Genomic DNA, 12,458 nt, shown 5'->3' with positions numbered 1-12,458 from the left:
CATCCAAGACAGATGGAAAGATTGTGATTGTATGGACTCAATATGCAACACAGATCCATAGACCCTGGCCTCCTTAGGGCGCACTCACACTGTGCCTCCGTCCCGTGCCCGAGCATGTTTCACAGCTAAAGTCTGGTTCCTTTGACCAGTGTGAGTGCAACCGTACCGCGTCTAGGAGCGGCACGCTTGCCGTCCACGGCCCGTTTGGGAGAGGTGGGCTTTTGTAAAGCACGTTTGCACGTGTACGAGCACGAGCGTGCGCACGTGTACGAGCACGAGGCCTACGGCGGTTCTGAGGTCATTTCCTGTGCGCCTGTTGGGACATAGAAAAAAGAAGGAGGGACCATGCGCGGACATTTCAAACAATGGCGGCGAAAGGTTCACGTTGGTGTGATGCGGAGGTGGAGTGTTTACTGCAGATTTGGTCGATGAAAAGATTCAAAAACAGTCGACAAGACGCACAAAATCTCCGAGGTCTACGGAAAGATCTGGAAACAAAGCCACGCATCGCCATGACGTCATCAATGCGTGTGACGTGTTACGGCGTGATGACGTATAGGCAGCAAGAAGCATTCTCCGAGGCCCAGGTAGTGTGAGTACAAACGGGCCTGGAGGGGGGGACAAGGACCCTAAAGCACGGGGCACGGGACGGAGGCACAGTGGGAGTGTGCCCTAAGATGTGCATTTCTGTCCAAAAGTCGACCATTTGTGATTGTGACAAAGGTGAAGGTGGAACTAAAGGCGTATTCGGAGCAGCTGTGTGTTGGTGGAGCTCCACCTGCTGCACCGGAGGAAGAGTTACTCCCTCATTTCACCATTCATCCCCCTTTCATGGATACAAGGGGGACTTCAATCATCTGGTTATTCCCTTAACCCGGGTAAGAACGCTCTCGGGTCACTGATGTGCACGTGAACGCACCGACTGTCACTGCTCCTCTCATGCACCAGGCAACAAATATCACACAAGACAAAAGGACGTCACTTCATTTGATGAGACACACACAGATGAAGCCAGAAGTGTGAGAAGCATATTATCTCAGGTGCTGAAACCTGAACACACACACACACACACACACACACACACACACCGTGTTCCCAGAGATAAGGGACGTGTTAGCATTAGCTTTAAGATCTCTCCGGGGGGTCGAACTACAGGGGATCGCTCAAAACCCCTGGGGGTAAATTAGATCTTGTGAATCCCATCAGCGGCGGGCTGATGTTGTTTGGCACCTGATGGTCACATTGAGTCTGAAACCATAAGCATCAGCGTCAGTCTGCGTGCGTCTGTGCCATGTGTGTGAGGGACATGTGTGTGAACAACAACATGCCTTCAGACAAACACACCAGAGAAACACGCTGAGACAGAGACAGAGACAGAGGCATCCTCGGACCGGCAATAACAACCGACGCCGCGCACCGCAGATCCACACTGAGTCCAGATCTGGATTCTGCGGTGACATGGATGTGGTGTACGATGGTAAACAAAGCCAGCTGGGGTGTGTGTGTGTATGTGTGTGTGTGTGTGTGTGTGTGTGTGTGTAATATCTGCTGTGGTTGGGCAACTTATGTATCAGTACTTCACATTGGTCCTTGGCTCTTGGTAAACGACCGTTCTTGTTACATTAACACACAAATCAATCATGTTTTGATGAAGTACGCAGATCCACACACACACACACACACACACACACACAGTCTTTAAACCACAGATACACGTGCCAACCAATCAATGACGAGTATTCTTAAAGTGGAATTCCAGCGCGAAATCATCCCATGGTCTTTTACGTGTAACAACTATTAACGGAGAAATCCTGGAGAGATGCTAACAGGCGGACGTGGCTAACAGTGATTAGCTCGGGGCAGCACGGTGAAGGCATTCAAAGGTCTTTTTTAACCACTAATGCTGCTGAAAATAACAGCAAACCTCTGCAGCAGCATGAGAAGAGTCCCTACACACACAACAAAGCACCAATGGGCTCCTTCCACTGTAATGGACTTTACTATGAGAGGAGCTGGTACAGGGGCCAGTAGGTAAGTCTTTAAAACACTCTTTAATAAACTCTGGCTTCACAAACTACGCTGTTGCTGCTTTGTTTAAAATTAACCAGGAACTACAAAAGAAAACAGTCTTTGCTTCAGATGGAGTAAAAACATACTGTAAATAAATCAAATCATAACAAATCATAATAAATCATAAATAAAATAAAATAAATAAAAATAAATCATAAATAAAATAATAATACATCAATATAAAATAATAATAAATAAAAATAAATCATAAATAAATCATAAATAAAATAATAATAAATCACAAGTAAAATAATAATAAATCAAAACAAGTCATAAATAAAATAATAATAAATCAAAATAAATCATAATTGTAGACGACGCTTAAAATCCATAAATGAGAATCGCAGTCGCGCGGCGAATGGTTGCCACGGTAACCAGACACCCTTCTTCAGCCAGCTTGACTCAACTTAATTTCCACACTTTCCCAGACGCCGTAGGAACCCTGAACTGAGGCACAGCCTACTTCAACTTGAAAAATGCCTGGTTTTCTGTTGTCACTAGCCCAGCTCACTCGCTACTGTAGCATGTAGCATGTAGCATGTAGCATGTAGCCAGTTACAGAGGCTTGTTTCCTGCAGGGCCACCCATCACCGTCACTGGGCTGCCTGGCTTCAAACAACTGGGATAAAAAAGTCAGAGTGAGCCAGCTGCTGGGACCGTAACGAGAGGAATTTCACTGCACCCCCTTCTTCCACTGTAACACTACTCTGGGTCTCCTACCAGACAGTTTCCTGTGTGTGTGTGTGTGTGTGTGTGTGTGTGTGTGTGTGTGTGTGTGTGTGTGTGTGAGGAAGGAAGGAAGGAATGGCCTACAACCAATCACAGCAATAGCCCAATCGTCCAAACCCTAAACACTACGGGACATATTCAGATAAGAGAAGATAGCCGTTATTGTCACTGCACAAGGTACAGGACAACGGAGGATCAACACAATCGTATTCAGAGTGCGTCCAACTCCACTTTCACCACTTAGACGCTGCAGATTCTGGGCGCAAAGTAAGACACAAGGGGCAAAGAGGTGATCTCTAGGGCCCGTCCACACACAGACGTTTTCCGGTAACCGCACAACTTCAGTCTGGTTTTGTTCACCCAACTCTCAGTAACCAGGGTATGGTCTTATGCCAGTTCTCCCCGTACACATGAGCAGGGGAAGAATTACCAGAGTTTCTCTACCTCTGGTTCAGTTGGTGGGGGGAGGACAACGCAAGAGGCGACCCCTCGTTCAGAACAACAATGGGGGCTCATAACGAGGTCAGCTCAGGGCCCGTCCACACACAGACGCATTTCCTATATCCGCACAGCTTCAGTCTGGTTCAGTCTTCCGTCCACAGCAGCCGGCGTTATCAGAGCCTCAAAACTGGATCTTTAGAAACCGGGTCCCAGAGTGGGAAGATTGGAAAACGCTCCCCATGGCGTTGTGGTCTGGACGGTGAAAGCTCAGACCTTGTTAAAGGACGGCGTCATGGCCCCAGCTCCAACCCTGTGGCGTCACATAACAACAACAGTGCTGCTGCGTGAGAGGACAGAGACGGACCCAGAGACTGTTTACTGACCTGGACTCTGAGCCACATGCATGGGACTGAATGAGGCCCAGCACAGATGTCTCCCTTTTTTCCAGGCCGAGTGGACGGGAAACTTTTTCAGAACCGACGGAGGAACAAAAAGGTTGTTTTCCATCTCATGGGAGTAAACGGAGTGTGTGAAGCTGTAAATCTCACCCACTCGCTTTCATGACTTCACACTTCAGCCAGAGACTGTTGGCAGTCGCTGCGTTCTCCCAGGCTCTCGTCTTGTTCTGTATGTTCACACAACTCTTGGATTTCTGCATTAATGATGGGTGTGTTTTGGGGGTAAGATGCATACAGCTGCCACATTGCTATCAAAACAGCGGAGTCGGGAAGTTTGAAAGTCGAGGAAACAGATCTGCGGACCCTCACAGTCCTCTGACCGATCAACAACTCCATTTGACTGAATATGAGCAAACACACTGATAACACTGATAAATGCACCGTCCAAATCCACTTGTGTGCTTAAGGCCGTGTTTAGACGAGACGATCTGAACAGGAGACGCAAAAGTGGCGTTGCGTTCTCGCTTTTTGTTCCGCGTGTAGACGAGCGTCTTTGGGAGAACTCTGCGTGACCACGGTGACGCAAAAGTGTGTAAATTGGATGTAGTGTGCGCGTCAGTAAGTAGGTGGAACTGTGGACGAATGCCACACAACAGCACCCAGAGCTGGTGCATGCTGGGAAACGTCCTTCTCCTTCTCTCCCTAACAGCGGAGAAGCAGGACGCCGTACAGCGTGACGGGGATCTGCAGCACGGTCTGCAGCCTCCCACCGCCTCGGCTCCTAGAGGGCACTTGGACGTACAGACCTGAGCTGTAACGATTAAAACAGCGAGCCCTGACTTCTCCAATCAAGTTTAATAGACGGACAACAGGGATGTGTGTTGGTGTGTACAGGGATACGCAGAGCAGAGCGGAGCAGCCGCTTGTGTGCAACCACCCTCCTTCCTGCATTCCTCAGAGCGGCTGCAGACTCCGTGGGGGGAGAGTTTAATGGATGGAGGTCAAAGGTCACTTCCTGTGTGTTGATTCCATAAGGATTCGAGCATTAAACGATCAACAGAGCATGTCTGAGGCGTTTCACACACCAGGAAGGACGTATGAGTGGTGTCGATCCTACCAGAGAGAGGTGGGAGAGCGTTTAGTACTCAGTAACGTTTGGTGACGTGAAACCATGCAGGTTCCCTCTCTGACGGGGCTGTGTGGAACATTTACTTCCACAAAAAAAAACATGTGCTAAGGTGTCCTCTAGGAGCCAAATATGTGCTAAAGGGCCCTCTAGGAGCCAAAACGTGTGCTAAAGTGCCCTTTAGGAGCAAAAACATGTGCTAAGGTGTCCTCTAGGAGCCAAAACCTGCGCTAAAGTGTCCTCTAGGATCCAATACGTGTGCTAAAGTGCCCTCTAGGAGCCAGAACCTGTGCTAAAGTGCCCTCTAGGAGCCAAAACGTGTGCTAAAGTGTCCTCTAGGAGCCAAAACATGTGCTAAAGTGCCCTATAGGAGCCAAAACGTGTGCTAAAGTGTCCTCTAGGAGCCAAAACATGTGCTAAAGTGCCCTCTAGGAGCCAAAACGTGTGCTAAAGTGTCCTCTAGGAGCCAAAACATGTGCTAAAGTGCCCTCTAGGAGCCAAAACGTGTGCTAAAGTGTCCTCTAGGAGCCAAAACTTGTGCTAAAGTGCCCTCTGGGTTTCTGCGTCAGAGGTCGGACGGGGGGAAGAGGGGGAAGGGGGCGGGACTTGTGAGGGAGGCAGAGTTCTCACTAATTTCCTGTGCAACGCGCCAAAAAGGTAAGAACTGCTTTTAGTCTCTACGTCGGCAACAAACACGAGACAATACGCGAGTGTATCTGGAAAAGTCTCTGGAAAATGGGTCACACTTTCTGCTGTGTGAGTGGTTATGTAAGCAACCTGAGTGACCAGTCACATGCTGACCAGATGTAAGCTAGGCAACACACACACACACACACACACACACACACACACACACACATGAAACCTCCAGAACGTAAGAACAGATGTCACACACACACACACACACCTCCAGATGGGATGTCCAGGACGTCCCGCCCTCTCATTTCATATTCAATTAGCAGAATCAAAGCAGGACGCAGACCTGGCCGACTGTGTCCTGTGTGTGTAATGGGGAGTGACAGAATCAGGGTCATACGGACACACGGAGCGAGGATGAGAGGAGCGATTAAACCCGAGGAACAAGTCCCAACGTGTCAGCGGCGTTCAGGTCCGTGTCCAAGTGAAAGTGCGTCTCCATCAGTTGACGCGTGATAGTGATTCAGTTTGTTAACATGCAGTTTAAAAACCCGCTTATATTCAAGTTAAGGTCATACTTCGGTTTCTCAAACACCATGTAAACACCGTACCCCGGGTGAAATCGTGTTTCCGGTCTGTGCATGCCCCGGGGGTTAGAACTCCCCCTCCACGCTCTGCGGCGCTGGCTTTTGACCCAGGAACAGAATAAACCAGGAAGCAACGGCACCGCAACGAAAACCATGTGAAAGAAAACAACAACAATAGAGCGTTCCCTTCAAACCGAGGGAGGACTTCACCATCTCTCCCACTGTTCCTCCGTCCCGTGCCCCGTGCTTTAGGGTCCTTGTCCCCCCTCCAGGCCCGTTTGTACTCACACTACCTGGGCCTCGGAGAATGCTTCTTGCTGCCTATACGTCATCACGCCGTAACACGTCACACGCATTGATGACGTCATGGCGATGCGTGGCTCTGTTTCCAGATCTTTCCGTAGACCTCGGAGTTTTTGTGCGTCTTGTCGACTGTTTTTGAATCTTTTCATCGACCAAATCTGCAGTAAACACTCCACCTCCGCATCACACCAACGTGAACCTTTCACCGCCATTGTTTGAAATGTCCGCGCATGGTCCCTCCTTCTTTTTTCTACGTCCCAACAGGCGCACAGGAAATGACCTCAGAACCGCCGTAGGCCTCGTGCTCGTACACGTGCTCACGCTCGTGCTCGTACATGTGCAAACGTGTTTTACAAAAGCCTACCTCTCCCAAACGGGCCGTGGTGCGGTACGGTTGCACTCACACTGGTCAAAGGAACTAGACTTTACCCGTGAAACCGTGCTTGGGCACGGTACGGATGGACGGTGGGAGTGCGTCCTAACATCCCTACCAGGAAGAGCCGTTTCTGTCCTCATTCTGTCCAAAAGTCGGCCATTTTCCCCCCGTTTGTAGCACACGTGCCAGTGCCACACGCAGGCCTGACATGGGTACTACAGCGCTTGGAGTCGCTGCACCTGGTTTCCTGTGAACGCAAAGGTTTAGGAGTCGAGGCCGCGTGTTTTCGATCGTGTGGATGAACCCTGGGTCCGCAGCACGCGTTATTACATCGACTCTAACTCCGTCTATAATTCCCGTGGCTGTTCTTCTCTTTCCTTATATTTAGCCTGGACAAAGCACTGGCTTTAGGCTGCCGCTTGTCAAAACATTATATTTCACAGCGGATTCAAATATCACTCCACCAAGGCAGAGCCGAGAAACCCAGCTCCGCATGCTGCACTTTAATCTTGTGTTCACGAAGCTATAATTAGGTTTTGCGGGCCGGCTCAGAGTGGACATGGAAAGAAAGGGGCTGCCGCTCACTTCCCTCCGAACCCCTCCTCTTCCCCTTCTGCTCCGAGGAGTCAAATTGGTTCCAGATGCATTCTCTCACGGCCAGCCTCCATAACCGAATCACAACATGAAAGAAACGGAGGAGAGCAGTTTCGCAAAAACTCGAAAAGTATGGAATGTGTGGAATTTCTACACGAGCCGGAGAAGACGCCATTATCGTCCTAAGGGTCTCGGGGAGACAATGTGCGCCCCAAATGAGGATCTGAGAGCTGTGTTTGCTTTCATGTCTCTGGCAGATGTGTCAGAAACAAAAAAAACTCTACAAAGTGATGCTTAGCCGGAGCAAATCCACATCCTGCACCCATGTGGACTGCACATCAAAGACCTACCCACCAGCACGTTAGACCAATTTATAACCCGGCCCACGGAGCCCCCTTCACATGAAACACTCCCCAAAGGAGGCTGCGATCATGGGCGCGGATCAGTGGCGTCCACGTTGTGCCCTCTAGGAGCCAACGCGTGTGCTAAAGTCTCCTCTAGGAGCCAAAACGTGTACTAAAGTGTCCTCTAGGAGCCAAAACGTGTGTTAAAGTGCCCTCTAGGAGCCAAAACGTGTGTTAAAGTCTCCTCTAGGAGCCAAAACGTGTACTAAAGTGTCTTCTAGGAGCCAAAACGTGTGTTAAAGTGTCCTGTAGGAGCCTAAACGTGTGCTAAAGTGCCCTCTAGGAGATAAAACATGTGCTAAAGTGTCCTCTAGGAGCCAAAATGTGTGCTAAAATGCCCTCTTGAAAGCCAAAACGTGTGCTAAAGTGTCCTCTAGGAGCCACAATGTGTGCTAAAGTGCCCTCTAGGAGCCAAAACATGAGCTAAAGTGCCCTCTAGGAGCCACAACGTGTGCTATAGTGCCGTCTAGGAGCAAAAAGTGTGCTAAAGTGCCCTCTAGGAGCTAAAAGTGTGCTAAAGTGTCCTCTTGGGAGCCAAAGCATGTGCTAAAGTGCACTCTATGAGCTAAAAGTGTGCTAAAGTGCCCTCTAGGAGCCAAAACATGTGCTAAAGTGCCCTCTAAGAGCCAAAACCTGTGCTTGAGTGCTCTCTAGGAGCCACAACCTGTGCTAAAGTGCCCTCCAGGAGCCCCCCCCCCCATATAAAACACGTTAAATGATTCAAAATTGAACAAATGTATTTTCAGACTTCACATCTAAACAGAAACGATTGAAATGGTGGAATAAAAATCATATTTGACGAACATATTTCTGACTCCACGTCCGTCTCTGCTCCGCTACGACACAAAGGCTTCAGAGGAAACAGCTCCATGTTCAGACGTTCATCCATGTCAGAGAATCGTGCACAGAGTCGTCCCACACTGGGAGGAGAGGACGAGCTGGGGGTGAGTCCACACCAAACTAACACAACAGGACAAATAAACAAGAAAGATAAGCACAACCCCCCGACCCTGACATGCGATCTGCACCCCTGGGTAGAAAACACACGGGCCAAACTGATGTTACAGGGCGCCAGCAGCTGAAGGTCTCCGGAGAAGACGGAGCGCCAAATGGCTCAAAAATGTAGCAACAAAGTGCGAAGAGGCAGCGTCGCGGTGACTCGGCCAATTATCAAGTGAGAGCGGCTTCAAGGCCGGTTGTCCTACAGCAGCAACACACACCTCTGTGTTTGTCTTTACAGGTCCTCCAGAATGAGTTAGCGCCCCGAGAAGCTAATACACACACACACACACACACATTTTGAGGTTCTTCGTAGGACTCCATTACACGCGGGAGACTTTTAACCTTATCTCCCGCGGTGCTACGGGTCAGTAATTTCTTATCTCGAGATTTTACAGTGAAGGAAACAAGAAACAAGTGGGGGATATTTGTCACAGCATCTGGCAACCCTGTAAGTGATGAAGAAGAAGAAGAAGAACAAGAAGAAGAAGAAGAACCGGATTGGATCGGATCGGTGCATCTCTACGCTAAACCGGTGATTTGTCGTGTGTCACATGGAAATAGCTCCCCCAATGTCACCGTCCATGTACTTTAACCCTTGTTTTGGCTCCTAGAGTACACTTTAGCACACGTTTTGGCTCCTAGAGCGCACTTTAGCACATGTTTTGGCTCCTAGAGTGCACTTTAGCACATGTTTTGGCTCCTAGAGGACACTTTAGCACATCTTTTGGTTCCTAGAGGACACTTCAGCACATGTTTTAGCTCCTAGAGGGCACTTTAGCACATGTTTTGGCTCCTAGAGTGCACTTTAGCACATGTTTTGGCTCCTAGAGGGCACTTTAGCACATGTTTTGGCTCCTAGAGGACACTTTAGCACATCTTTTGGTTCCTAGAGGACACTTCAGCACATGTTTTAGCTCCTAGAGGGCACTTTAGCACATGTTTTGGCTCCTAGAGGGCACTTTAGCACATGTTTTGGCTGCTAGAGGACACTTTAGCACACGTTTTGGCTCCTAGAGGACACTTTAGCACACGTTTTAGTTCCTAGAGGACACTTTAGCACACGTTTTAGTTCCTAGAGGACACTTAAGTACATGTTTTGGCTCTTAGAGGACACTTTAGCACATGTATTGGTTCCTAGAGGACACTTTAGCTCACGTTTTGGCTCCTAGAGGACACTTTAGCACACGTTTTAGCTCCTAGAGGACACTTTAACACAAGTTTTGGCTCCTAGAGGACACTTAAGTACACGTTTTGGCTCCTAGAGGACACTTTAGCACATGTTTTGGTGCTTAAAGGGCACTTTAGCACACATTTTGGCTCCTAGAGGGCACTTTAGCACATGTTGTGGCTCCTAGAGGACACTTTAGCACACGTTTTGGCTCCTAGAGGACACTTTAGCACATGTTGTGGCTCCTAGAGGACACCAAAATAGTCTGCTGAAATCATTCAATTCAATAACTTCAAATAGCCTGTACAAAAAAACATCAATATAAGCTCATAAATATATGAACATAATAATTAGTTATATAAAGAGGGACAGGGAAGTCATATTCTATTTAAAGGGTATTTTGCTTTTCCACGGTGGTTTTGACTCAAATGCTTTATTATTTATCCTCCTGCTGCTCTTTAATTCTCTTTTATCCTTAAAAATCATTCAAACTTTCAGAACAAGTTTCCTTCATCCGCTTTAAAACACAAAAAATGAAAAATGACACCTTTGGAAGAATAGAAAATCTCTATTTTTCACCACCAAATGTTTCCAACTTAGTATTTCCCAGTCTCCTCCTGTCGTTCTCACCTTAGGGAACTACTGAAACATGATTCACACACATGATATTAAACATTTAAAGCCTAAAATTGTTAATAAATAATAAACTTTCTGCTCAAAGTTTGGAAAGGAGGCGGAAGAGTGCGAAGTGGTCATGGCGGTAACGGTCCCTTCTCCCCGTACCTTTCCTCCCCTTCCCTCCCTCTCCACTGCTCTTTATCACACATGTAACCCAACAAATGTACTTTTAAACTACTATATAACGTTATTATAAAGTATATTATACATTATTGTGTTTAAAAAACTCCATAATTGTCCTTAAAACACAAGTTTGATCCCACAACACTGTCCCGTTGTCAGAAAACGCTCCGCAGGATGTTCCGTGACAGAGCTGAACTCCATTCAAATTATCAACTAACTCAAGATATCGTTGCTTTTCTTTTCCGGAAAGGTAAAAACCGTAAAACCGACACTGTGGAGACACTTTGAGGACATCACTCTTTAATTCGGCGTGCAATAAAAACACCAAACACGATTTAATTCCGACTTTTACGACTGTTTCCTCCGTTATTCCCACAGTGGGCTCACGCCTCTCCGCGGTGGGCGGTAGCTAGCGCCTTTGACCCGCATCAAACATAAAGGGGGTCCGGTAGGGGGGAAGAAGAGCTGGCTGCTGGATATTTCTCCACCCGAATTAACGGGAAGACTTTTAGGATTCAGAGAATGTCTGAATGAAGAGTCTGCGAGGTGGTTACGTTCACCAAATACGCAGATAGGTGTAAATTGGTAATATTGTGAATGGGGTTTGGCGCGGTGTTCTCTCACTCACGTCAGAGCGGATGCCCCAGCTGTCAGTGAATCAACAAGTTAACAACAACAAACTACAAACTGATGTTTACACTGTTTTAAAGCATGTTTACAAATGCATTGAATAAGCCTCTTATGCACATATGACATTACAGTTTAACACACACACACACACACACACACACACACACACACGCACACACGCACACACTGACTCACCCTGAGCTCGGAGCGGCTGGCTGTAAAAGTTTAGCGCGAGGAAGAAGCCGATGATCTGGAAACACACACGCATCTTATTGAAATCCTAAAGTGCATCGTGGACAAGAAGAAGACATAGAGAGCGCTGCTGCTGCTGTGATATGCTCCATGGATCCCTGTTAACACACACACACAGTCTCTCTCTCTCTCTCTCTCCCTCTCTCTCTCTCTCTCTCTCTCAGTCCCCGGTTGTGGACCGCAGGGGACATGCGCATCAGTGGCGTGCACAGATTTTTTGAAGGGCAGGGGCGAAAAGGAGAAAAGAGGGCACTCCAGCACACGCGTATGCTCTCACTGTCCCTGTAAACTAACTTTTATGAAAATATTAAGCCTAAACATGTGCTAAAGTGCTCTCTAGGAGCCAAAAGATGTGCTAAAGTGTTCTAGAGATATCAAAAGATGTGCTAAAGTGTCCTCTAGGAGCCAAAACATGTGCTAAAGTGCCCTCTAGGAGCCAAAACGTGTGTTAAAGTGTCCTCTATGAGCCAAAATGTGTGGTAACGTGTCCTCTAGGAGCCAAAACATGTGCTAAAGTGCCCTCTAGGAGCCAAAACTTGTGCTAAAGTGTCCTCTAGGAGCCAAAACATGTGCTAAAGTGCCCTCTAGAAGCCAAAAGATGTGCTAAAGTGCAGCTCTAGGAGCCAAAACGTGTGCTAAAGTGCCCTCTAGGAGGCAAAACTTGTGCTAAAGTGTCCTCTAGGAGACAAAACATGTGCTAAAGTGCCCTCTAGGAGCCAAAACATGTGCTAAAGTGTCCTCTAGTAGCCAAAACATGTGCTAAAGTGCCCTCTAGGAGTCAAAAGATGTGCTAAAGTGACCTCTAGGAGCCAAAATATGTGCTAAAGTGCCCTCTAGGAGCCAAAACATGTGCTAAAGTGCCCTCTAGGAGTCAAACGCATGCTAAAGTGCCCTCTAAGAGCCAAAACGTGTGCTAAAGTGCCCTCTAGGAGCCAAAACAT

The 12,458-nt window shown here is 47.8% G+C and overlaps 1 protein-coding gene across 1 annotated transcript in view; it reads right to left on the bottom strand.

Annotated features, from left to right (window-relative positions):
• reck (reversion-inducing-cysteine-rich protein with kazal motifs) overlaps window positions 1-11,651 on the bottom strand; it is a 36,107-nt gene extending 24,456 nt beyond the window's left edge. Inside the window, exon 1 of the mRNA XM_083936268.1 lies at window positions 11,461-11,651. Coding sequence (XP_083792394.1) covers window positions 11,461-11,533 — 73 coding nt within the window. The 5' untranslated portion in view covers window positions 11,534-11,651. The remainder of the gene's footprint in view (window positions 1-11,460) is intronic.
• Between the last annotated feature and the right edge of the window lie 807 nt (window positions 11,652-12,458).

This window comes from Echiichthys vipera (assembly GCF_963691815.1).
Source record: "Echiichthys vipera genome assembly, chromosome: 21".
Taxonomy (NCBI): domain Eukaryota; kingdom Metazoa; phylum Chordata; class Actinopteri; order Perciformes; family Trachinidae; genus Echiichthys; species Echiichthys vipera.
The sequence above is the reverse complement of the archived record's forward strand: the minus strand, read 5'-3'. Positions and strand labels throughout refer to the sequence as shown.